The 23,162-nt window shown below is 63.8% G+C and overlaps 2 protein-coding genes across 3 annotated transcripts; both read left to right on the top strand.

Moving 5' to 3' along the window:
• The first annotated feature begins 1,489 nt into the window (after nucleotides 1-1,489).
• RNPEP (arginyl aminopeptidase) lies at nucleotides 1,490-14,098 on the top strand. 2 transcript variants are annotated; one of them, XM_070401394.1, is made up of 11 exons: nucleotides 1,490-1,951; nucleotides 5,774-5,914; nucleotides 6,586-6,734; nucleotides 7,608-7,724; nucleotides 8,295-8,530; nucleotides 9,766-9,879; nucleotides 10,772-10,884; nucleotides 10,995-11,103; nucleotides 11,804-12,028; nucleotides 12,373-12,515; nucleotides 13,394-14,098. In XM_070401394.1, the coding sequence occupies exons 1-11, from the start codon at nucleotides 1,523-1,525 to the stop codon at nucleotides 13,550-13,552; spliced, it is 1,935 nt and encodes a 644-aa protein (XP_070257495.1). In that variant the 5' UTR covers nucleotides 1,490-1,522; the 3' UTR covers nucleotides 13,553-14,098. The 2 variants fall into 2 exon arrangements, with proteins under 2 accessions (XP_070257495.1, XP_070257496.1); XM_070401395.1 differs by lacking the exon at nucleotides 1,490-1,951 and adding an exon at nucleotides 3,115-3,132.
• Nucleotides 14,099-18,130: 4,032 nt separating this feature from the next.
• ELF3 (E74 like ETS transcription factor 3) lies at nucleotides 18,131-22,645 on the top strand. The gene is made up of 9 exons (XM_070401399.1): nucleotides 18,131-18,213; nucleotides 18,561-18,733; nucleotides 19,185-19,406; nucleotides 19,719-19,814; nucleotides 19,972-20,109; nucleotides 20,270-20,359; nucleotides 20,463-20,579; nucleotides 21,045-21,240; nucleotides 21,894-22,645. The coding sequence occupies exons 2-9, from the start codon at nucleotides 18,568-18,570 to the stop codon at nucleotides 22,006-22,008; spliced, it is 1,140 nt and encodes a 379-aa protein (XP_070257500.1). The 5' UTR covers nucleotides 18,131-18,213; nucleotides 18,561-18,567; the 3' UTR covers nucleotides 22,009-22,645.
• The last annotated feature ends 517 nt before the right edge of the window (nucleotides 22,646-23,162 follow it).

The raw sequence follows: 23,162 nt of genomic DNA, 5'->3' as shown, positions 1-23,162 counted from the left end.
GAGGGGCCGGCGGCTAGGAGAGCGGCGTAAGGACAAGGCCGGGATCGGCAGAGAACCTGGTCCAGGGCTAAACCCCTAAAGGCTATCGCGGTTCCGAACGTCCGTTCCTTATGGATCGGCCCTGGTGGGTTGTGTGTGTCTGGGATGCGCACGTGTGTTTGCCATTGTCTTGGCGAACTGTCTTCAGCTCTGCCTATCGGAAGCCGTCTTTGGGCTCAGGTGAACTTTGTGGAATTGGGGGTGGGGTGGGAGGAAAGCCTGAAACGGGTGGAAGACCAGCTCTTTCTGGGGAACTTCCCATGTGGTCCCTGCACGTGCAGGACGCTGGTCTGGGGGGTTCCTTGCTCAGGAGCAGAGCCCGCGGTTGAGACAGATGAGCACAGCCCACACGGGGGGGATGGGGGGGTGGGGTGGGGGGACAGGAGGGGCTGTGCCCAGGCCGGGGCGGTCTCCCGGGCAGGAGCCCAGTGAGGACAGGTGCTCAGTAAACAGGGGATCTCGGCTCTGCTCGCCCCCCTCCCCGCAGTCACACTGCAGGCAGCTCTGACATTGGAGCTGGACCCTCCACTTTGTTCATCTCGCTCAGTGGCGGCTCTTCCTTTCTGTCCTCACAGATTTGACCACAAAAACCCTCCCTCACACCGTATTTTGTTAGATTTAAACCTCGGCATTTCATTTTTGAGAGTGCGATTTGAATGGTATTTTTAAAATGTCAAATTTTATTATTACTGAGTAGAAATACAGTTGATTTTACGTATTGTGTCCCGTAACCTTGATGAACTCATGCTTTTCATCAGCTCTGGAAGGTCTCCAGCCCTTTATTTTGAAATGTCCGAGATGTGTTACATTCTAGGCATTGAAAGTAAATAGTAATGGGCGCAGTTTGGGGAGGGGGTGGGTGGTCCTCACGGTGTCTCTGCCCCTCCCAGGGGTGGCCCAGCACACGGATCGGCTCGGCCTGTTTTCTTGCCTGGAAAGTGCGCTAACTTGAGCCCAGGACCGGCTGTGCCGGACTTACTCACGTTGTCCCCCGGCGCCGGCCAATGGCTGCTGTGTGGCGAGTGCGCAACAGAAACGCTTTGCGACAGAGAAGGAATCATTTCAAGGCGGAGTTTTGATCGCCAATAGGTACCAGGCGCTGTGATCGATGCCACCGCAAAGGGGTTTCCAGTTTGCGGATTTCACTAACCACGACGAGGAAAGAGAGAAACTGACCTTATATGGAATTTTTTAAAAACCAATAAGCGTTGCATAAAATAAGTATTTTCACACCAGGACGCTGGGAAACATGGTGTAATACTGTTTCCTTTTATGAAAACCTCTGGGACGGGGGCGTGGTCCCCGCTCAGATTTCTGGGGGGCGTGGTCCGGCCCGGATTTCCGTGGGGGCGTGGTTTCTGTGGGAGGGGCGTGGCCTGTGGGGAGGGGCGGGGCCGCGGCGGCGCAGTGCGCGCGGGGCGGGGCGGGGCTCGGCTCCGGTGGAGTCGGCGGCCGGCGAACCGGCAGTCGGCGGCCGGGCACCATGGCGGGCGGCGGGGCCTCGGGCGGCGCGGGCCGGCGGGCGCTGCACTCCGCGCGCGCGGAGGACGTGGCCTCGGCGTCCAGCTTCCGGGACTTCGAGGTCCTGCACCTGCACCTGGACCTGCGGGCCGAGTTCGCGAGCCGCACGCTGAGCGGCTCGGCGGTGCTGGACCTGCGCTGCCTGGTGCCCGCGGGCGCGGCCGAGCTCCGGCTGGACTCGCACCCGAGCCTGGAGGTGACCGCGGCGGCGCTGCGGCGGGGGCCGCCGGGACCCGGAGCGCCGCCCGGCCCCGAGGAGCCCGTGGGCTTCCACACGCGGCCCTTCGCGCGCTACGGCTGCGCGCTGTGCCTGCGCCTCCCGCAGCCCCTGCCGGCGGGCGAGCGCTTCCAGGTGCTGCTCACCTACCGCGTGGGCGACGCGGGGCCCGGGGTGAGTGCGCAGGTGTCGCCCGGGTGCCCACCCCCCCCCCCCCCCGGAGGGAGAGGAGGGGAGGCCCGTCGCCCGGCCCCCGAGGCCCGAGGTCCGGAGCCGCCTCTTCCTCCAGGCAGGCCGCCCTGGTTCCTTCCCGCGGCGCCTGGCCGGTTCGGCCGCCGGCTGGGCGCCTGCCCCAGATGGTCCCTCCCAGGACCCGCGCGTCTAGTTCCGTTTCTGCCAGAGGAAGGAGCCTTGCCCTGTGCGGTTCCTGCTCAGAACACGGGCTCTTCACAAACGGAACTGCAAGTCCCAGGGCGTGGGGCCCCGAGTCCCCGGCCGAGGGCCACGGGGCTTCTGCTTTCGGGGGGCAGGTGGCCCAGCCCGATGCTGACTCAGAGCCACAGGCAGGTCATGACAGGCGTTGACTTCTGGGAAGTCCTGGTTTCGATGATCAAAGTCCGAACTGGACTTAGAATGGGTAGGAAGGTGGCCTCCTCACTGCGGATGGGCTCCGAGATCTTAAAGGAGGGGGGGTGGGGGGCGGGCAAGTATTGGGAGTAGGAGGAGGGGAGCCATGTGGCCGACCACTGGTAGAGCAGGAAAACCCGGTCGAGCAGCGGTTCTCAACCTTCTGGCCCTTTCAATACAGTTCCTCATGCGGTGACCCAACCATAACATTATTTTCGTGGCTACTTCATCACTGTCACGTTGCTACTGTGATGAATCGTCACGTAAATATCTGATCTGCAGGATGGTCTTAGGCGACCCCTGCGAAAAGGCCAATCGACCGCCAAAGGGGCCGCGACCCACAGGTTGAGAACCGCTGCGGTGGAGGGTTCTCCCGGAGATGAGGTGGGTTAGGAGTTTCCCAGGAGGCTGCCTGCCTGGGGCCGAGTGGTTCATCCGTGTGGCCCTTCGCCTTTGGCCCTGAGGACAGTTCTGTTTCCCTCTCCCGCCGCTCGGGGAAGAAATGAGCCTGACGATAGGACGCGTGGCCCCTGAAATGAAATATCAGAGCGAAATCGCTGTCGTGTAAGACGAGATGGCGGACAGCCACGCTCTGCAGCGTCCTTTGCACCAGGGCAGGCCTCCGTAGGTGGCACCTGTAGTTACTGCTCCTGACGGCCCGTCCCAGCCAGGGCTCTCGCCTTCATCACAGAGGTTGTGCCTCTCCTGGATTTCGGACTCTTTCTATGGTGTGTGTGCTGCCTGCTCCTTCATTCTCTTTCCTTCGTGTTATTAAAAAACAAGCCCTAGCTGGTGCGGCTCAGTGGGTAGAGCGCCGGCCTGCGGACCAAAGGGTCCCGCGTTCGATTCCGATCAAGGGCACGGACCTCGGTTGCAGGATCCTCCCCGGCCCGGGCCCTGGTCGGGGGGCATGCAGGAGGCAACCCGTCGATGTGTCTATTTCACATCCGTGTTTCTATCTCTCCCTCTCCTTTCCACTCTAAAAAATCAATGGATAAAAATATCCTGGGGTGAGGATCAAAACACCACAACAAAGAAGCAAAGATGATGAGTAAGGACTTATGGCCAATACTTTTTTTAAAATTATATTTTATTGATTTTTTACAGAGAGGAAGGGAGAGGGTGGAGAGTTAGAAACAATCAGCTGCCTCCTGCACACTCCCCACTGGGGATGTGCCCGCAACCCAGGTACATGCCCCTGACCGGAATCGAACCTGGGACCCTTGAGTCCGCAGGCCGACGCTCTATCCACTGAGCCACACCGGTCAGGGCACCATACTTGTTATGATGTGCCAGTGATGAGTCTGTGCTGGAGGGAAGTTCAGTGAGTGCCTGGTCCCCACCGAGTACTGAGTGTTAGCACTTATGGTCAACGCCTTCATTTTTTTCATTACTAACATTTATTTTTAAAAACAGTTTAGATTAACAGAAAAACTGGGCAGATGGTAATTTCCACCTACTCCCCCCCCCCCCCCCGCCCCCCTTCCCCCTCCACACACACACAGTTCCACCCAGGAGCCTTTTAGACTGAGATACATTTGTTGCGGCCAGAGCTCCGTGCGGATACATTGTATTCTCTCTGTGCGGATACATTGTATTCGCTGAGGCTGCAGTTTGCTCCGGCTTCCTGATTTGTTACTTAGTGTCCCGGTATTGAGCTGCCCTCACCTGTGAGCATTTCCCAGACTTGCCTGGTTTTGGTGACCTTGACGGTGTTGCGGGGTACTGGTCAGGTGTAGGGTAGGCTGCCCCTCTGCTGGGATTTGCCTAATGTTTTTCTCATCACTAGACTGGGGTTGTGGGATTTTGTTTTTTTTTAAAAACAGACTATTTTTTTACAGCCGTTGTAGGTTTACGGCAAAATCAAGTGGCATTTCACCAGGTGTAAAGGGCCGCGCTGTCCCATCATACTCGTGGTGTCGGCGTGAATGTGGCTGTTGGGTGCTGACCCGGTCACCTGGCTGAAGCAGGGCTGCTGGGCTCTCGTTAAAATTCACACACACGCCCTGACCGGTTTGGCTCAGTGGATAGAGCGTCGGCCTGCAGACTGAAGGGTCCCAGGTTCGATTCCGGTCAAGGGCATGTATCTGGGTTGCGGGCACATCCTCAGTGGGAGTGTGCAGGAGGCAGCTGATCGATGTTTCTCTCTCATAGATGTTTTTAACTCTCTGTCCCTCTCCCTTCCTCTCTGTAAAAAATCAATAAAATATATTAAAAAAAAAATTCACTCACACACACACACACCCAGGGTACCCGTGGGGTGTTCCTGTGTCTCTAACGTAGGTCCCCAGGGCCTCTGTGTTCAGACCCCCTTTGCACCTGCCCAGGTAGGCGCCCACCTCGGCCAGAGCCCACCTCCAGGTCACAGAGCCCCCATCCGCCCACGCCTTCCAGCACGGTGCACCCCCAGCACCCCCTTTACTTCCCCTCCACCCTCCAAATCCTCCTGGCGCCAGAGGCCCATCCACAAAGTTTCGCTTTCTCTTGACACTTCCTGGAACTCTGTCCTTTTCTGAACTCTCCGTGGCCTTGGGTGCCCGTGTGCCCGCCTTACCCCCCGCCCGCCCCTCCCCCCCCCCCCCCCCCCGCCCCCGTGGCTCTGGCTGAGATTCACGGGGACTGACTTCTTGCTGCAGGTGAAGATCGGGTTTCCGGTGATCATTCCGATCGGCCCAGGGTTAAGGGTTAACGGGAAACAATGCAGAATCGTAGCCAGGGCCTCGCTGTGAAATGCGCTTCCCCTGAAAGGGTCTGTCTAGAACGGAGGACACGCTGGGACCACAGACTCCTTCCCACTCGGGCTCTGCTTTTCTGTCCCAAGTTCAAATGCAGCTGCTGTGGTTTTCTTTTTCTTATTTTTTTTTTTAAGGATACTTTAAAAAATACATAGAGAGGAAGGGAGAAGGAGAGGGATAGAAACATCCATGATGAGAAAGAATCATGGGTTGGCTGCCTCCTGCACGCCCCCTCTTGGGGATCGAGCCCACAACCCGGGCCTGTGCCCTTGACGGGAATCAAACCCGGGTCCCTTTGGTCCACAGGCCGGCGATCTATCCACTGAGCCACACCGGCCAGGGCGGTTTTATTTTTTTGGTGAGAAGGACGCGGGAGGAAGACAGGGTGACAGGGTCCGAGACCCGGTCTGGGATTCGAGGGGACCCACGGGGCCCTGTGAAATGGAGGCTGCGCCTTGGCCTGGGCGCCAGGGTGGGTGGGACTGGCAGGAGGAGAGATCGTCCCAGTCAGAGCCCTGTCTCTGGGTGGCTCCGACAGTGGGGATGCCCTGGGACCGCTCCCGCCCCGCCCTCCTCCTGGCGGGGCTGAGCTCGTGGGGGGCGGGGGGCCAGCTCTGAAATGCCTGTCCCTTAGGTGTGCTGGTTGGCCCCCGAGCAGACGGCGGGAAAGGAGAAGCCCTTTGTGTACACCCAGGGGCAGGCCGTCCTGAACCGGGCCTTCTTCCCCTGCTTCGACACGCCTGCGGTCAAGTGCACGTACTCCGCCCTCATCCAGGTAAGGGGCGGCCGGGACCTGCCTGGGGACCGTGCATGACATCCGTCTGGAAGGATTCCCTCCGCCTTCAGGAACCTCATTTGCCTCTGCTCCATCCCCTCGGTTTAACCCTACCAGACCGCTGTACTGATTTCTATGTAATTTCCACACAAAGGTGGAATATTGGAGCTAGATGAAGGGTAGATCTATTTTCTACAATGTCTCCAAGTTCCATCTTATTCTAACCACTTGTTTGCATGTAACTAACATTTTTCTATATCATGTTGGGTTTTTTCTCTTTAATGCTCAGGAGCCCAGGTATAGGGGACAGTTAGGTTCAGGGCCTCTGGTCTGGTAGGTTTAAATCTATTGGTATTGATTTCAGAGAGGAAGAGAGAGAGAGAGAGAGAGACATCCATGATGAGAGAGGACCATGGATCGGCTGCCTCCTGCACGCCCTTCCCCCGCCCGGGGACCGAGCCCGCAGCCCGGGCCTGTGCCCTGACCGGGAATCGAACCCTGAACTCCTGGGTCATAGGTCGACGCTCAACCACTGAGCCACGGGGGCCGGGCTGAATCCCTTCAGTTTAGGGCAAGCTGGGGGCCGGGAGGACTCTGCGGTCCCCCGTGCAGGTGGCTGGTCCTGCTGCTCGCCAGGCCCGGCAGCGAAGGCCCCTCTGCCCTCCCCTCAGGTCCCCGACGGCTTCACTGCGGTGATGAGTGCCGACACCTGGGAGCGGCGAGGGCCACACGGGTTCTTCTTCCGCATGAGCCACCCCATCCCCTCCTACCTCGTCGCGCTGGCCATCGGAGACCTGGCCTCGGCGGAGGTGGGGCCCAGGTAGGAGCCACACCCCCACCCCCCACCCCGCAGGCAGGGTTGGCTGGACCCCAGGCAAGGAGGCCTCTGAGCCCTGGAGCTGCCAGGTGGGTGCAGCTGGGGCACCCGAGCCCTCTTTCCGCAGTGTCCGTGCGGCCGGAGTGACCTGGAGGCCCTGCTCTGCCTCCTCCTGTCTCCCTCCGTCCATTTCCAACTCTGTGGCCGCCATGGGGTCACCACCGGCCCCACCGTTGCAGCTGCTGACCTGGGTCACCTGGGGGTGCGGTTGGGGCTCAGGCAGCAGGACTGAAGGTTGACCTTTTTTAGAAAATATATTTCTGTTGATTTCAGAGAGGAGGGGGAGGGAGGGAAGGAGGGAGGGAGAGAAACATCTGTGATTGAGAGAGAATCATGGACCGGCTGCCTCCTTCACTCCCCCTATTGGGGATCGAGCCCACAACCCGGGCATGTGCCCTGACCGGGCAGCGAACCCTGACCTCCTGGGTCATAGGTCGACTCTCAACCACTGAGCCACGCCGGCCAGGCGACTCTCAACCACTGAGCCACACCGGCCGGGCTAACGATTGATCTTTACCGGCCCCTGATAAGCTCCCGTCCCTCAGACCTTTAAAGCAAAAGGCAAACCCACTCCGGAGCTGAGGCCCGTGTCCTGGGCGCAGCCTCGCCCGCCCGCCGCGCCGGCTTCTCCCAGGCGCCCACACGCCCCACGGTCCCCTGTCCGTCCCTCCGGTGGGCCCGGCCTCAGGCTCCTGGCCGCACTGCCCCTTGCCTTTGGCTCAGACGTGAGGCTGAGGCGGGTTCTCTAGGGGCTTTCGGGACGGGCCCTGCAGGTCTGTGAACAGCCCGGGGGCCTCTCTGCTCGCCCGTCCCTAGGAGCCGGGTGTGGGCCGAGCCCTGCCTGGTCGAGGCTGCCAGGCAGGAGTACGACGGCGTGATCGAGGAGTTCCTGGCCGCGGGAGAGAAACTCTTCGGACCCTACGTTTGGGGCAGGTGAGGTTCCTGTCGACTGACATGTCCCTGGCTCCCCAGCCCCCTCTGCCTCCTGGAGCAAAGTGCCCCGTCCCAGAGGTGAGCGGGGTGGGGTGGGGGTGGGGGTGGGTGAGCACGACTCTGGTCCCTGGTGCAGAGCAGGACCCGGTGACCGTTCCCCGGCGATAAAACCGGGCCCGGTGGTCGCGGAGTTCGGAGGTCAGGACCTTTGCCAGCTCATCTCCCCGCCTGCTGGAAGCTGCCTGCACCCAGGGCTCCTTAGCAAAGTGTACACAGCCCGGCCGGCCTGGCCCAGAGGCTGAGCCTCAACCTATGAAACCAGTAAAAATACTTAGAGAGAGTGATGGCTCCATGGCCGCCACTGAGCTTGGGGTGCTGCTTGGAGCAGAACAGGGGACAGTTTTGGGGAGCAGATGGCGGGGGGAGGTGGGGTGTCCCAGGGAGCACATGGGACTGAGGAGCCTGATGCCATCTGAGCCCCGGCCCCCTCCTTCGCGCCCGTCCAGTGTCCAGGATGGGGAGGGGGGGGTCCGGCCGGAGCAGGGCCTCACGACCCCCCGGCTCCCCCAGGTACGACGTCCTCTTCATGCCGCCGTCCTTCCCCTTCGGGGGCATGGAGAACCCGTGCCTGACCTTCGTCACCCCCTGCCTGCTGGCGGGCGACCGCTCGCTGGCCGACGTCATCATCCACGAGATCTCGCACAGCTGGTTCGGGAACCTGGTCACCAACGCCAACTGGAGCGAGTTCTGGCTCAACGAGGGCTTCACCATGTATGCGCAGCGGCGGATCTCCTCGCGCCTGTTCGGTGAGCGGCCGGGGCCGGTGACCTCCTGGGCTTCGGGGTCCACATGGCGCCAAGGGGGGAAGTGGGGGTGCCCGGGAGGGGACCCCAGAAATAGCCCACGGGTGACTCACCGGAGCGGAGGCCTCCGGGGGAGACATGTCCCGGGTTCACCCCGGAATCGCGTCCTTTCCGAGCGAATCCCAGGCCGTCAGTCACCGCTTCCCGCCGCCTGGGCCTCGGGGAAGTGCAGCCCTTAGCGGTTCCCAGAAGCCCGTGGTGTGAGGGGTCCCTCTGCTCAGAGAGAATGAGAACCTGCCTGGTCGGTCACTCAGCAGGGGAGGCCGACCTCGAAGTGAGCCCAGATGTGCTTTTTTTAAAAAATATATATTTTATTTATTTATTTATTTTTAATATATTTTATTGATTTTTTACAGAGAGGAAGGGAGAGGGAGAGAGAGTTAGAAACATCGATGAGAGAGAAACATCGATCAGCTGCCTCCTGCACACCTCCCACTGGGGATGTGCCCGCAACCCAGGTACATGCCCTTGACTGGAATCAAACTTGGGACCCTTCAGTCCGCAGGCCGACGCTCTATCCGCTGAGCCAAGCCGGTTAGGGCAGATGTGCTTTTTATTTATTTATTTTTTTTAAATTGATTTCAGAGAGGAAGGGAGAAGGAGAGAGAGAGAAGCATCCATGATGAGAGAGAATCACTGATGGGCTGCTCCCCGCACGCCCCCCAGTTGGGGACGGAGCCTGCAACCCGGGCCTGTGCCCTGAACGGGCATCGAACCCTGACCTCCTGGATGACACTCGGCCACTGAGCCACGCCGGCCGGGCTGCCCGTGGTTTCTAACTGGCCACCGGGAGCCCTGCCAGCCCATGTGCTCCCCGAGGCGCAGGTGGGACGCTGAGGCTGGGGGGTTAGGAACTTGCCCGGAGCGAACATTTGCCTGGTGACCCCCCCCCCCCCCCCCCCCCCCCCCCGCCACACACACTCTTCCCACAGTCACGGTGGGGGCCAGAGGAGGCGAGACGCCGCGGGGAACATCTTGGGCGATGGTTCCCCTGTGATGGGAGCAGCCAGTGAAATGCCTGTGTGCGGGGCTCAGGTCCCTGCCTGAGCCTGAAAATGCACCGGCGCAGGTGTCTGTCCTCCTCCCCGCGGCCACCAGGGGGCAGCGCAGCCTCCTGTCGGGACCGCGGCCTGCAGGGCTGACCCTTCTCCCCCGGGACTCTGCTCTCCCTGGTCCAGGGGCCGCCTACACCTGCCTGGAGGCCGCCACCGGCCGGGCGCTGCTCCGCCAGCACATGGACGCCACCGGGGAGGAGCACCCGCTCAACAAGCTGCGGGTGAAGATCGAACCAGGTCCGGAGGCCCCGCCCCCTGTGTCCCCCCTCCCCCTGGGATTGGTCAGTGGGCTCCCAGGACCCGCCCCCGGGGCGGGGCCACATGGAAGTCACCCTGCGGGTGAAGATCGAACCAGGTCCGGAGGCCCCGCCCCCTGTGTCCGTCCTCCCCCTGGGATTGGTCAGTGGGCTCCTAGGACCCGCCCCCGGGGCGGAGCCACATGGAAGTCCCCCGCTCAACAAGCTGCGGGTGAAGATCGAACCAGGTCCGGAGGCCCCGCCCCCTGTGTCCCCCCTCCCCCTGGGATTGGTCAGTGGGCTCCCAGGTCCCTCCCCCGGGGCGGAGCCAAGCCCTGCATCCCGACCTCCCGCGGGTCTGTGCGTCCTCCCGATGACCCACCGCCCGGGCGGTGCCGGGGTCAGGCCTCTGGTCTAGAGGGCGCGCAGGTGGCGCCCAGCAGGGCTGGTCTCTCTTTTTGTTAAATTTTTATTTTATGGATTTCAGAGAAGAAGGGAGGAGAGAGAGAGACATGGACGATGAGAGAGAATCATGGACCGGCTGCCTCCTGCACGCCCCGCACTGGGGACCGAGCCCCAACCCGGGCCTGTGCCCCGACCGGGAATCGAACCCTGACCTCCTGGTTCCTAGGCCGACCCTCAACCACGGAGCTGGCCCTCCGGCCGGGCAGGGCTGGCTTCTTTGTTCTCCTCTTAGCTCCACGGTTATTGGCCCTTTGAGGTCCCTCTGAGGTGCCTGCGGGGGCCTGGGCGGGTCCGCGGTCCGGTCCGGTCTGGCTGTCCCCCCGGGGGTGGCTGCTTTGACCTCCCGTCTGAGCTGAGCCTGGAGCTCGGGCACAGCGCGAAGGGGACGGGTTGCGCTGGCTCCGACCTCGCCCGCTGTCCCCGGCCAGGCGTGGACCCGGACGACACCTACAACGAGACCCCCTACGAGAAAGGCTTCTGCTTCGTCTCCTACCTGGCCCACCTGGTGGGCGATCAGGATCAGTTTGACAGGTTTCTCCAGGTACCGGCCCCTCGGATGGGGAGAAGGGCGGGGAAGGGGGGCGGGTGTCGGGGACAGGGCGTCTCCCCGCCTTGGGGCTCAGGCCCACCCAGAGGCCCTCCTCCTCCCAGGCCTACGTCCAGGAGTTTAAGTTCCAGAGCATCTTGGCGGACGACCTCCTGGAGTTCTACCTGGAGTACTTCCCGGAGCTAAAGCAGCGGAAGGTGGATGCCATTCCAGGTGAGTGGGGCCGGCCCCGGGCAGGAGGGGCTGCCTGACCATCTGGACGTCCTGCCTGCTGTCCGGCCAGAGGACGCTGCCCCTGCTCATCCAGCAGGTGGCGCTGGGGAGCAGACCAGGCCCCAGGCCCCAGGCTCCTCCCTCCTCCTTTTCCCGGAACCTGGACCACTGGCTCACACCCTGGGCTGGGCCTGGAGCCCTCGGGGGCAGGAGTGGCCGCAGCCTTGCCCCCGAGCAGAGAAGGGAGTTGCCGCCTGCAGGGAGGGAAGGCCCAGAGCTGCCTGAGAGAGAGGAGGCCGCCCCATCACAGGGCTTGCTGGACACAGCCCCCTGCGCCACCCCATCTAGCCCTGAGTCACCCCATCGTGGGGTCGGGGAGGTAGCACTCCTGACCCAGGAGGCTCTGCCGTGCACCCACCGGCTGCCTCCAGGCCCCAAGCCTCCATGGCCAATGAGAGTTAATCCTTATGCTGACAGCCTGGCCCGGCCGCGTGCAGAGCTCCCCACTGTGTCTGTGTGTTTAGTCGTCACCACTGAGGCAGGGCTCGCCCCCGTTTCACATAAAACGGGTGCAGAGGCGAAGCGAGGGCCCAGCCTCCTGCTGGTGGACAGCGGAGCCGGGATGGGACGGCAGGGGCCCGGGCCCCGGGCCGTGAGCTGGCCGAGAGGTCAGCATCTCCTGGTATCGTCTCGTCTCTAGGCTTCGAGTTCGACCGCTGGCTGAACACCCCGGGCTGGCCACCGTACCTCCCGGACCTGTCCCCCGGGGACGCGCTCATGAAGCCTGCAGAGGAGCTGGCCCAGCTGTGGGCGGCCCCGGAGCTGGACATGCCGGCCATCGAGGCCGTGGCCATCGGCTCCTGGAAGACCTACCAGCTGGTGTACTTCCTGGACAAGGTCCTCCAGAAGTCCCCTCTGCCGCCCGGTGAGAAAGGGGGTGATTTCTTCCCCCCGCCCCCAAATATATTTTTATTGATTTCAGGGAGAGGGAGGGAGAGATAGACACCTCAGTGATGAGAGAGAACCATGGATCAGCTGCCTCTTGCACGCCCCACACAAGGGACAGAGCCAGCAACCCGGGCGTGTGGTTCATAGGCGACCTCCTGGTTCATAGGTCAATGCTCAGTCACGGAGCCACACCGGCCGGGCATCATTGATGTTTCTCTCTCCCTCTCCCTTCCTCTCTGAAATCAATAAAAAATATACATTAAAATAAATGAGTCATAAAAAGTAATTATTGAGAAAGATACCGACCCCTGTCTTTCCCAGGGAACGTGAAGAAGCTGGGGGAGCTGTACCCGAAGGTCTCAGGCGCCCGCAACGCGGAGCTGCGGCTGCGGTGGGGCCAGATCGTCCTTCGGAACGACCTCCAGGAGGACTTCGGGAAGGTCAAGGACTTCCTGCAGAGCCAGGTGGGTCCCCGTCCCCAGGCCCACAGCCCGCAGCTCCGGGCCTCACCCTTCCCTGGAGCAGCGGGAGGGGCGGAGAGCGGGAGGGTCTGCCCACAGCCCTCGGGAGGGAGGCCCAAGGGCAGGGAGGTGAGTGATCCAGAGGCTGTGGTCCCAATGCCCTGGGGGGGCGCTGTGGGAGGGGCAGGTTCAGACCCTGCTGCATCCCTGGTCCCTGGGGAGCCGCCTGCTGGGCACAGGCCAGGGTCTCGGGAGCCCGAGCAGAATCCAGGGGGAGGGGCTGGCCGCAGAGCCCTGCTCAGGTCGCTCCGCTGGGCGGTGGCAGCCCTGCCCTCGCTAGGAGGTCCAGCCACTGAGGCTCTGCGTTCGGGGGACTCGGGAACTCACATTGTGTGCCTTTGGACCTGGGTTATCTTTCTTTTTTCTTTTTTTTGGTTAATCCTCACCCGAGGCTATTTTCCCATTGATTTTTAGAGAGAGTGGGAGGGGAGGGGAGAGACGAGAGAAGCATCGTGAGAGAGACACATCGATTGGTTGCATCCTGCATGCGCCCCGACCAGGGCTGGGGAGCTGCAACCATTACCAAACCCGGGGCCCTTCCGAGCGGCTGACGCTCTGTCCCGCGAGCCCGACTGGCGGGGCCGGGCCCTGGGCTGGGACCTTCTGCCCCATCTTTGCTCCGAGCCCCTGGGGAGCCCCCCTGTCCGGTCAGGTGTGAGTGTCCCTGCTGCCCTGGAGCCGGGGGCGGGGGAACGCAGGCTTCTCTGTGTGTGGGAAGCTCCTCCCCCCGCTGGCCCTCGGGCACCTGCCCGACTGCCTGGGACCTGCCTGGAGCAGGTCACGTAACCACGCGCACGTGTGCCTGTGTGTGTTCCCTGCAGGGGAAGCAGAAGTACACGCTCCCGCTGTACCGCGCCATGATGGGCGGCAGCGAGGCGGCCCGGGCCCTCGCCAAGGAGACCTTCGCGGCCACCTCCGCCCAGCTCCACAGCAACGTGGTCCACTACGTGCAGCAGATCCTGGCGCCCGAGGGCAGCTAGAGGCTGTCCCCCCGCCGCCCCGCGTGCCGCCCTGTGCTGGCTTCCGGAATGATCCACCCCCGCCCCGTCTCCAGCCCCTGCTGAGGTGTGTTCCCCCGACGGTCTGGTCTCCAGGCCCGAGTCTGACTCGTGGGGGCTGCTCTGGACCCCGAGACCGGAGACCCCCACGGCCCTCAGTGCAGGCTGCTCGCAGGCAGGGAGAGAGCAGAGAACTTGGTCCTCGTTGGCTGATTTTTAAAAAGAATATGTTTTTAAATGATTTTTTTAGAGAGAGGAAGGGAGAGGGAGAGAGAGAAACGTCCATGATGAGAGAAGCATCATGGATCGCTGCCTCCTGCACGCCCCACAGGGGATCAAGCCGACAGCCCGGGCCTGTGCCCAGACCGGGAATCGAACCGTGACCTCCTGGTTCACAGGTCGATGCTCAACCACTGAGCTCCGCTGGCCGGGCCCTCTGGCTGATTCTTGACATTCTACGCAAACGCCTGCATTGGGGTCACTCCCTTTCCAGGGTGAATCTGTATTTTAATAAATCTTTTTAAGCGACGCGTGTTTAAGTTGGAGTTGTGGATCGAGGGGCTGCCAGATTCCTTCCCCTCGGTGCCCCCCTGTGGGTGCCCCCCTGTGCAGGCGTCCCAGGACGGTCCCTGGGGAGACCCCGAGGGCCACAGTGGCCCCGTCCTCGGGGAGCCCTGGCTGCAGGGCGTGCATGAAAAATACCCCAGCCACGTGTCCTATCACACGTCCAGGAGAAGCGGGCGACGAGCAGCACCCCGTTCCCCCAGTCTCCCCTGCGGGTGGCTCCTCGTCTGGTCTGGGCTGACGGTTGGTCAAGCTGACGGCTGCGAACGTGCCTTTTGTTTGTCCTTCTGGAGCCTCCTCTCCAGCCCCGGGGCCGCGCCCGCCTCTGAGCCTGGATGACCTCACGGGCTGGTGACCGCGTTCTGACCTCCTGGCCTCCAGGTGGGGATCTAAGCAGCTAGCAAGTCGGGGTGGGGCTCCGGGTGGGGAAAGGGAGGGTCGAAGAGAAATATTTAAATACTTTTTTGTTAATCCTCGCCTGAGGATATTTTTCCATCTATTTATTTATTTACTTAGGGTGGAAGAGAGAGGGAAAGACCGAGAGAAACATCGATGTGAAAGAAACACATCAATTGGTTGCCTCCTGCACGCCCCCTGACCAGGCTGGGGAGGAGCCTGCCGCCGAGGTACGTGCCCCTGACCGGAATCGAACCCGGGACCCTTTGGTCTGCAGGCTGACACTATCCACTGAGCCACACCGGCCAGGGGTAAATACATTTTTAAGTTGCCTTTCTTACATGCAGGGCACCCCTGGGCCCGAGCCTGCTCTGCCCCGGCTGTGGCTCGGTCCGGCTTGGCTGTCGGGCTTGGCTCTGTCGGGCTTGGCTCTGTCCTTGACTGAGGTTATCAGCACAGGCCTCTCCCGTCCTGCCCTGGGCTTGGGAGGAACCAGCGCCGCAGGAAAGAGATTGTTCTCCCTCACAAAAGCGAGCGAGCAGTGCGACCACGTGACAGGCCGTGATGGTGGGTGCGTCTCCCAGGCCGTCATCATCGGAGACTGGTCTCAGGGCCGCGGGCGGACGGTTCCAGGGCTGTCCTGAGGCTCCGCACCTGACTCAGGGCTGCTCACTGGCCCTGCGGTGGCTCTTTCCTCTCATCAGGAGGCCCTGCCCCATCCCACAGCCCCTCTGACCTCTGTTCTGGAAGCATCTCTCCCCCCGCCTCCCTCTGAGGCCCCGTCCTGGATCTTTCCACAATCTTCACAGCATCACTGTCTCAAAGGCGTAAATACTGGGCCCGGCCTGCGTGGCTCAGGGGTTGAGCGTCGACCTACGAACCAGGAGGTCACGGCTCGATTCCCAGTCAGGGCACAGGCCCGGGTTGTGGGCTCCATCCCCAGTGGGGGGCGTGCAGGAGGCAGCCGGTCCATGATGCTCTCTCATCATGGATGCTTCTCTCTCTCTCCCTCTCTGACATCAATAAAAACATATTTAACAAATAAAGAAGTTCTTGGAGGTGAGGGGCCCCATGTCCCCGTGCAGCCCCTCGAAGGCCAGGGAGCTGGTCTCCCCGGAGCCTGCGTCCCCAGGTGTCCGCCCTGTGAGGCCGAGGGCGCAGTCCGGGCCGGGAGCTGGTTCTGCCACATTCCTGGGTGACGGTGGAGGGTGAGCCCGCCTGGGGCTCTGCTCCGTGGGGGAGGCCCCCCCAGGCGCTGGGAAAATCCAGAGCCGGGCCCCGTGGGGAGACCTGGAACTGAACCCCCTGCCCTGGCCACCGGCAGCTTCAAACACAAGGTGGGCGGGAAGCCGGTTCCCTGGGCTGGACTCCCCAGTCCTTGGGCTGTGGAGTTCGAGAGGCAGCCGGGGGCGGGGGCACCTCCCCTTTGAGTAAGCGCTGCTCCCTTCGCCTGCCAGCGGCACTCGGCCCCGGGCCACCTGGGCTGGGCAGTGACGGAGGAGCTGGAGCGGGTGAGAGCCGGGCCCGCGTCACGGCTGCATCGAGAGCCAGATGCTGGAAGAGGCCTCGGGGGTTAGGTCCGAACCACCTTGTTTTTATTCTTATTTTAAAAATATGTATTTGTATTGATTTCAGAGAGGAAAGGAGAGAGAGATGGGAACATCAACGAGGAGAGAGAATCATGGATCGGCTGCCTCCTGCACGCCCCACACTGGGGATGGAGCTGCAACCCGGGCCTGTGCCCCGACCGGGAATCGAACCCTGACCTCCTGGTTCATAGGTCGATGCTCAACCTCTGAGCCACACCGGCCGGGCTGAACCTTGGTTTTAGAGATGGGGAAACAGGTGCAGAGTCACACAGTCGGGGAGAAACCAGAAAACGCACCTCCTGCTCCATCCCACCTCTCCCTGCTCCGCCCCCTCAGGGTTTCTGTGTGGTGTGTATGTTTTTAAATCCTCACCCGAGGATATATTTTCCATTAGTTTTTTTAGAGGGAGGGGTGGGAGGGAGAGAGAGAGAAACATCGACGTGAGAGAGACATGTCCATTGGTTGCCCCACAAACACACCCCTACGGGGGCCGGGGCTCGAGCCTGCGACTGATGTCCATGCCCTTGACCGGGAATCGAACCTGTGATTCTGGGTCGATGGACTGACACTAACCACTGAGCAAACCAGCCAGGGCAGGGCCCTGTGTCTGGGGCTGAGTCCCTAGAGAGAACCACAGGCACCAGGAAGTCAGAAAGCTGGGGGGCGGGGAGGGTGTCTGGAGCTGGGAGACGTGTGCCTGGCAGGAGCCCTGTCAGTGGCCTTAACTCTCAGCCCCACCACTTAACCAGCTCCGTGGGGCCTGGGCTCTGAGCTGCAATTTCTCGTCTACAAAGTCGGGATAAGCAGCCGGCCGGCGTGGCTCCGTGGTTGAGCCGTGAACCAGGAGGTCCCGGGTTCGATTCCCGCTCAGGGCACAGGCCCGGGTTGTGGTCTCGATCCCCAGTGTGGGACTGCAGGAGGCAGCCGGTCCATGACCCTCTCTCACCATGGATGTTTCTCTCCCTCTCCCTCCGCCTCCCCCCCGGCTCTGAAATCAGTAAAAATACGTTTAAAAACACAAAACACAAAGTGGGGATACGGGAAGATGAACGGGACCACGTTACTGTAAACACAAAACACCCCCTTTAAGGCTGGAATGACGCACACAGGTATCCGGGTTCTGGCCAGGAGGGGGCAGCAGAGGTGCCGGCGAGCGGCAGGTGAGCCGGGAAGAGACGGTCGACCGGTAGACGAGGTGGACGACTAAACATAGCCCGTGGGCTCCTGCACCGTCCACGGCCCCGGGCGGAGGGCTGGGGACGGGCTACGCGCAGCTGGCCCTGTCCAGGTGTAGCTGCTGCCGTCCCGATACCTGGACAGGGTCCCGGCCAGCAGAGAAAATGGGTGTCAGCAAACGCCCTGGGCTGGGCTGGGGCAGACGCTGGGGGCTACGCCACAGGGAGCTAGGCAGCGCTGGGCGAGCAGGCCGTCCCGAGAACGTTACCTGGAGGCCTTCCAGCCTGCACCCTGGGCGCCGAACCTCAGGGTCCTCTCTCCCACGGGCCCCCCCAGATCTCCAGACGCTGGGGCTGCCTTTGGGACCCATGTCCCCCAGGGGTTCGAGTCCCCAGGGCCCTGCCCCCACGCCAGCCCCTCCAGCACCTGCCCCCACCCCACCCCCTGGAATCTCTGAGCCTGAGGGAGGCTGGTGGGAAGCACAGACCTACCCCCCCTCGGCGACCCTCCCGCCGCCACCCGCCCCGGCCGGTGTCTTGTGCCCAACCCCAGAGGGTGCGGGACAAACGTCTGACAATCATTAAACCAGCTGGGCCTGACTTCCCAGCATCCCGGGTCGGACCCGCGCCAAGTGGCACAAAATATGCAAATCGCTTGGGGCCGGGAGCCCAGCGGAAAGGCCAGGAAATCCCCTCCGTCCAATGAGCCGCCAGCTCAGGTGGCCCCGCTCGCCAGGCCTGCGGGGCGGGGCTCCCAGGTCTATTTAGGCGGCGGGCGGGCGGGGCGGGCGCACTACCTGCTCAGCTTTGGCCTCCTGCGCTGCGGGCGCCCGCGGTCCCGCCATCCCGCCCGCCTGCCTGCCCGCCTGCCCGCCTGCCCGCCCGCCATCCTGCCGCACCTGCCCGCACCACCACTGTGGTAGGTCCCCACCTTCCGAGCCTGGGCCAGGAAATGGTGGGTTCTGGCTCTGGGGTCCCCAGCAGGTGTGCGGGGCGTCGGGGGAGCGGGGTGTCCTGAGTGTCCGAGAGCCGAGGGGGACAGACAGGGTGGCTACAACTTTGTCAGCCTCACTCAAGGGTCCAGGCGACCGAGGCGGGAGCCCAGCTGGGGGCCCACAGCACCTTCTTAGATCATGGGGCCCGACGTAAAGACGGGGTATCCTGAGAAATGGGGGCCTCCATGGCTTCCCCCTCAGGCTTCCCGGGACCCCAGTGGCTGCAGGACGAGGGGCGGCCCCGCCCTTCACCTGCCCCCTCTCCCCCCAGGAGCCCCATGGCCGCAGCCTGTGAGATCAGCAACGTTTTCAGCAACTACTTCAGTGCCATGTACAGCCCGGAGGACCCCGCCCTGGCCCCGGTCCCCCCGACCGCCGCCGCCTTCGGGGCCGACGACCTCGTGCTGTCCCTGAGCAGCCCCCAGATGCCTCCCGAGGGCCCAGGTGGGTCTCCCAGGGAGGGAGCGACCGTGGAGGGGGTCCCTCTGAGGTCAGGTGGCTGGGGGTCAGGCAGGAGGAGCACCTCCCACCAGGGACTCGCTGGAGGTGGCGGATCCCGGGCGAGGGCTCGAACCCGGTCGCGGGCGGGGCGGGGGGGGGGGGGGCGCATGGTGGTGGGGGACTCGCTGGAAGTGGAGGTTCCCCAGGTGAGGGTGTGAACCCCTTCATGTCCCGGGAGGGGGGGCCGCGTGGTGGTGGGGGACTCGCTGGAAGTGGAGGTTCCCCAGGTGAGGGTGTGAACCCCTTCATGTCCCGGGAGAGGGGTCCGGGTGGTGGTGGGGACTCGCTGGAGGTGGCGGTGCCAGGTGGTGGTGGAGGGCGCGAACCCCGTCCTGTCCGGGGAGGGGTCGGCGGTGGCGGCTGACCCTCCTCGCCGTGCCCCCCCCTCCCCCAGAGAAGGCCAGCTGGTCGCGGGAGCAGCCCCAGTTCTGGTCGAAGGCCCAGGTGCTCGACTGGATCAGCTACCAGGTGGAGAAGAACAAGTTTGACGCCAGCACCATCGACTTCTCGCGCTGCGACATGGACGGGGCCGCGCTCTGCAGCTGCACGCCCGAGGAGCTGCGCGCCGTCTTCGGGCCCCTGGGGGACCAGCTCTACGCCCAGCTGTGGAGCCTCAGTGAGTGCGGGGTGGGGCTGGGGGCTGCTCTCCGTCAGGGAGGCTGGGCCAGGGGCGGGGGGATCCCCGAGTCCCGGTCCACGGGACTGTGGGTGTCGGGCGGGGCTGGGGGCTGCTCTCTGTCAGGGAGGCTGGGCCTGGGGGCAGGGGGATCCCCGAGTCCCCGGCCCTGGATGAGGTCTGGGGTCCACGCGACTGTGGGAAGGACGGAGGGCCCGGGGCCATGGGGGGCCCCAGTGGAGCCCCCGGGGGAGAGGGAGGGGGCAGGGGGAGGGGAAGGGGCAGCCGGGCTCTGAACTGCCTCCCCCTCAGCGTCCAGCTTCCCGGACGAGCTCAGCTGGATCATCGACCTCCTGGAGCAGGACAGCACCTCGTTCCAGGAGACGCTGGGGGACCCCGGCCCCTTTGGTGAGCACACCCCCCCACCCCCCCACCTCTCGGCCCCTCCCCACACACACCTGTCTCCCGGCTGGAACGGTCAGCAGGTCATTGCTCACCCGTCTGGGCGGCCCGTCGGGCCCCGCCCGTTGCTCCGGGCCTGGCCTGAACTCTCACCTCCTCCCAGACCAGGGCAGCCCCTTTGGCCCGGAAATGCCGGAGGATGGCCTGCAGCCCAGCCCCTACCACTCGGGCAGCTATGGTGCGGGGGCCCCGTCCCCCGGCAGCTCGGACGGCTCCACTGGCTCCACTGGCTCCAGCGCAGGTGAGGGCTCCCCTGGCTGCAGCCTCCCACCCCCCCCCCATGTCCCCGCCCTCGGTTCCCAGCTCTGCCAGAGGCCGGGGTCGGGGTGGCCGGGCAGCCTGTCCGTGTCTGTAGAGCACAAGGGCGGTGAGGGACTCACTCGGACCCGCCTCCTCCCCAGGGACGGGTGCCTCCGGGTGCTCCCACTCCTCCGATTCGGGGGGAAGCGACGTGGACCTGGACCCCAGGGACAGCAAGCTCTTCTCCAGGGGTGAGTGGAGGCTCCCGCGGGGGGGGGGGGGGTGTGCCCGCCCCCAGCCCCCCTCACCCCGACCTTCCACCTGACCTTCTGCCCGACTCCCTCCTGCCCACAGCTGCCTTCCCTGACTACAAGAAGGGGGACCCCAAGCACGGGAAGCGGAAGCGGGGCCGGCCCCGGAAGCTGAGCCGGGAGTCCCGGGACGGCGTGGAGGGCCGGAAGAGCAAGCACGGTGAGCGCCGGGCCCTGCGCTGAGCCCGGGAGGGTGCAGGACGGGGTGCAGGACGGGGTGTCGCTCACCACCAGTGGCAGAGCCCGGCCTTGTGTCCTGCAGAGGAGGGGAAACTGAGGCTGGCGGAGGCAGGCCCGGCCACTTCCGGTGCCTCTGCACCAGGTACCCCCTGCACCGGCCCGGCTGGGTTATTCCCGTCTCGGGGGTCATTGTTCCCAGGAAGCTGTCTCCTGCCCCCCCTCCCAGCGGGACCAGCTCTGGGGGTCCCTTCGTTGCTGACGGTCACCAGGGGTGGGTGGGACACGTGTCGGTCCCTCTGGTGCCCAGGATTGGAGCGGGAAGCATCGGTGCTGGGAGCCGGCCCTCCGGGGCTCCCGGCGCTGGGTGGGGGCCTGTGTGGGTTGGGCCGGCCGGCGGGGTGGCGGGGTCCCCCGGCTGCCGCTGACGGACCCCTGGGCCCTGCAGCCCCCAGAGGCACCCACCTGTGGGAGTTCATCCGGGACCTCCTCCTCCACCCGGAGCTGAACCAGGGCCTGATGAAGTGGGAGAACCGGCAGGAGGGCGTCTTCAAGTTCCTGCGCTCGGAGGCCGTGGCCCAGCTCTGGGGCCAGAAGAAGAAGAACAGCAGCATGACCTACGAGAAGCTGAGCCGGGCCATGAGGTGAGGGCGGCCGGCTCCCAGCGCAGCCGCGGGCCGGGCCGGGGCCTGAGTCCCGAGGGGCCGGGACCACAGCCTTCTGCCGGCTTTGAGGGGTAGACGAGGTCTGGAGGAAGCGAGCAGGGGCCCGGGGACTGTCCCCCGACGTCACTGTGCGGCTTCCAACACGTGTGTCCCAGGAAAGGCACTCGGCATTGGTTATTTTTTTAAAATATATTTTTATTGATGTCAGAGAGGAAGGGAGAGGGAGGGGAACATCCATGATGAGAGAGAATCACGGATCGGCTGCCTCCTGCACGCCCCACACTGGGGATGGAGCCCGCAACCCGGGCATCTGCCCCGACCGGGAATTGAACCCTGACCTCCTGGTTCGTGGATCGAGGCTCAACCCCTGAGCCACCACAGCTGGGCCTCAGTGGTCATTTATCCGCGCCCCCCACCTGTGCCCTGTGGAGGCAACCAGGTTGTCTCTGGGCCTGAAGTGTGTGGGTTCAGGACAAGCCCCAGGCACAGCCGTAGATAGAAACAGGCCGGACCGTGCCCGGGACGCAATTCTAAGCTCAGGTTGGTGGGGCTGGAAGCCAGAGGGGGCTGGGTTCTGGGGGGCGTGCCCCGCCCGGGCCCTCTGACTCCCCCCTCCCCCCGCGTCCGCTCAGGTACTACTACAAACGGGAGATCCTGGAGCGCGTGGACGGCCGGCGGCTCGTCTACAAGTTCGGCAAGAACTCCAGTGGCTGGAAGGAGGAGGAGGTGGCCGGGAGCCGGAACTGAGGGTCCGAGTGGACCCGAGTCAGACGCGTGGACTTGAGGCCGTGGCCCCCATCGGTGGACCGATTGATCGATGGGCTGATTGATCGATGGGCCGATTGATCGATGGGGAGGACTGCTGTTCTGTGGAGGAAGCAGAGGCTCGGGGCCTCCTCGGCCACCGCCTCCTGGAATTACAGACTCTGGGGTTTTGAAGTGACTTGTTCGGTGACCACGTTGCACGTGTGGCTTCTACGGGGCCTCCTGACGCCCGACCCGGACCGGGCTGCGGACGACCAGGCTGCGGACGCCGCCTTCCTCCTGCCGGGCGCCCGGATGGAGGCCGGGAGGCGGGGAGGCCCAGGGCGCCGTGGGCCAGGCGACAGGGCCTGCACTCCCTGGACTCGGCCCGCCTCCCTCCCAGTGCGTGGGCTCCGCGGGCGGGGGTCAGAGCACTCCCTAATTTATGTGCTGCAGATGCGCCAGGTGTACATAGAGATCTATTTTTTCTAAGACGTCCCCTCGACTGCTCTCGGCCCCGGGCTGGGCCAGCGGGGGGCGGGGGGAGGGGGGCCAGACGCTCAGGATGGTCGTCTCCTGGCTCCTGAGCGGGGTACAGAGACCCCCCAATAAAGTGCCCTCTGGGCTTTTTGTAACCGCCGTCTCAGCTCCTGTGCACGGATGTGTGGATCAGGACACGGGCAGACGTTACGGTCACGGGGGGAGGAGGGGACGGCCTGCAGGCCAGAGCAGGAGGCAGAGGCAGGCGTGTAGGGTCGGGGGTCCCCGAGCCAGCTGGGGGCCGGGAGGAAAGGGAAGGGGACCCTGTTCAGGTGGAAGAGGCTGTAGGGACGTGAGCTGTGCAGGCGGAGCTGGGCTGGGGTGCTGCCGGGACACGGTGCTATGTGAGCTGGCCCGTCGGCCCCCGTCGGGCGGCTGGGAGGTGGGGTTCAGCCGACGCTGTAGGAGCCGAAGGTGGAATCTTTGGGTGTTCCAGGCGCCGGGCCCATTTCACAGATGCGGACGGTGAGGCTCAGAACGCCAGGGCCCTGCAGAGGCCACACTGCGCCCCAGGGGACGGCCGCGGGGCTCTGCGCTCCGACCTCGTGCTCAGCAGGTCCCTGGCCAGTTGCGTCTGCACAAGGACAGCGCCTCCGGGCTGCGGGTGGGTCGGTCTC

This window comes from Myotis yumanensis, unplaced genomic scaffold, assembly GCF_028538775.1.
Source record: "Myotis yumanensis isolate MYYU_CA2020_CCGP unplaced genomic scaffold, mMyoYum1.0.hap1 SCAF_22, whole genome shotgun sequence".
Classification (NCBI taxonomy): domain Eukaryota; kingdom Metazoa; phylum Chordata; class Mammalia; order Chiroptera; family Vespertilionidae; genus Myotis; species Myotis yumanensis.
Note: the sequence above shows the minus strand (reverse complement) of the source record. Positions and strands in the feature narration are given on the sequence as shown.

Coding starts and splice junctions, on each gene's coding strand:
- RNPEP (XM_070401394.1), top strand. CDS start 1,523: ATGGCGGGCGGCGGGGCCTCGGGCGGCGCGGGCCGGCGGGCGCTGCAC. Junction 8,531..9,765: donor GATCTCCTCGCGCCTGTTCG/GTGAGCGGCCGG, acceptor TCCCTGGTCCAG/GGGCCGCCTACACCTGCCTG. Junction 12,516..13,393: donor AGGACTTCCTGCAGAGCCAG/GTGGGTCCCCGT, acceptor TGTTCCCTGCAG/GGGAAGCAGAAGTACACGCT.
- ELF3 (XM_070401399.1), top strand. CDS start 18,568: ATGGCCGCAGCCTGTGAGATCAGCAACGTTTTCAGCAACTACTTCAGT. Junction 19,407..19,718: donor CGCCCAGCTGTGGAGCCTCA/GTGAGTGCGGGG, acceptor CCTCCCCCTCAG/CGTCCAGCTTCCCGGACGAG. Junction 20,110..20,269: donor CTCCACTGGCTCCAGCGCAG/GTGAGGGCTCCC, acceptor CCTCCTCCCCAG/GGACGGGTGCCTCCGGGTGC.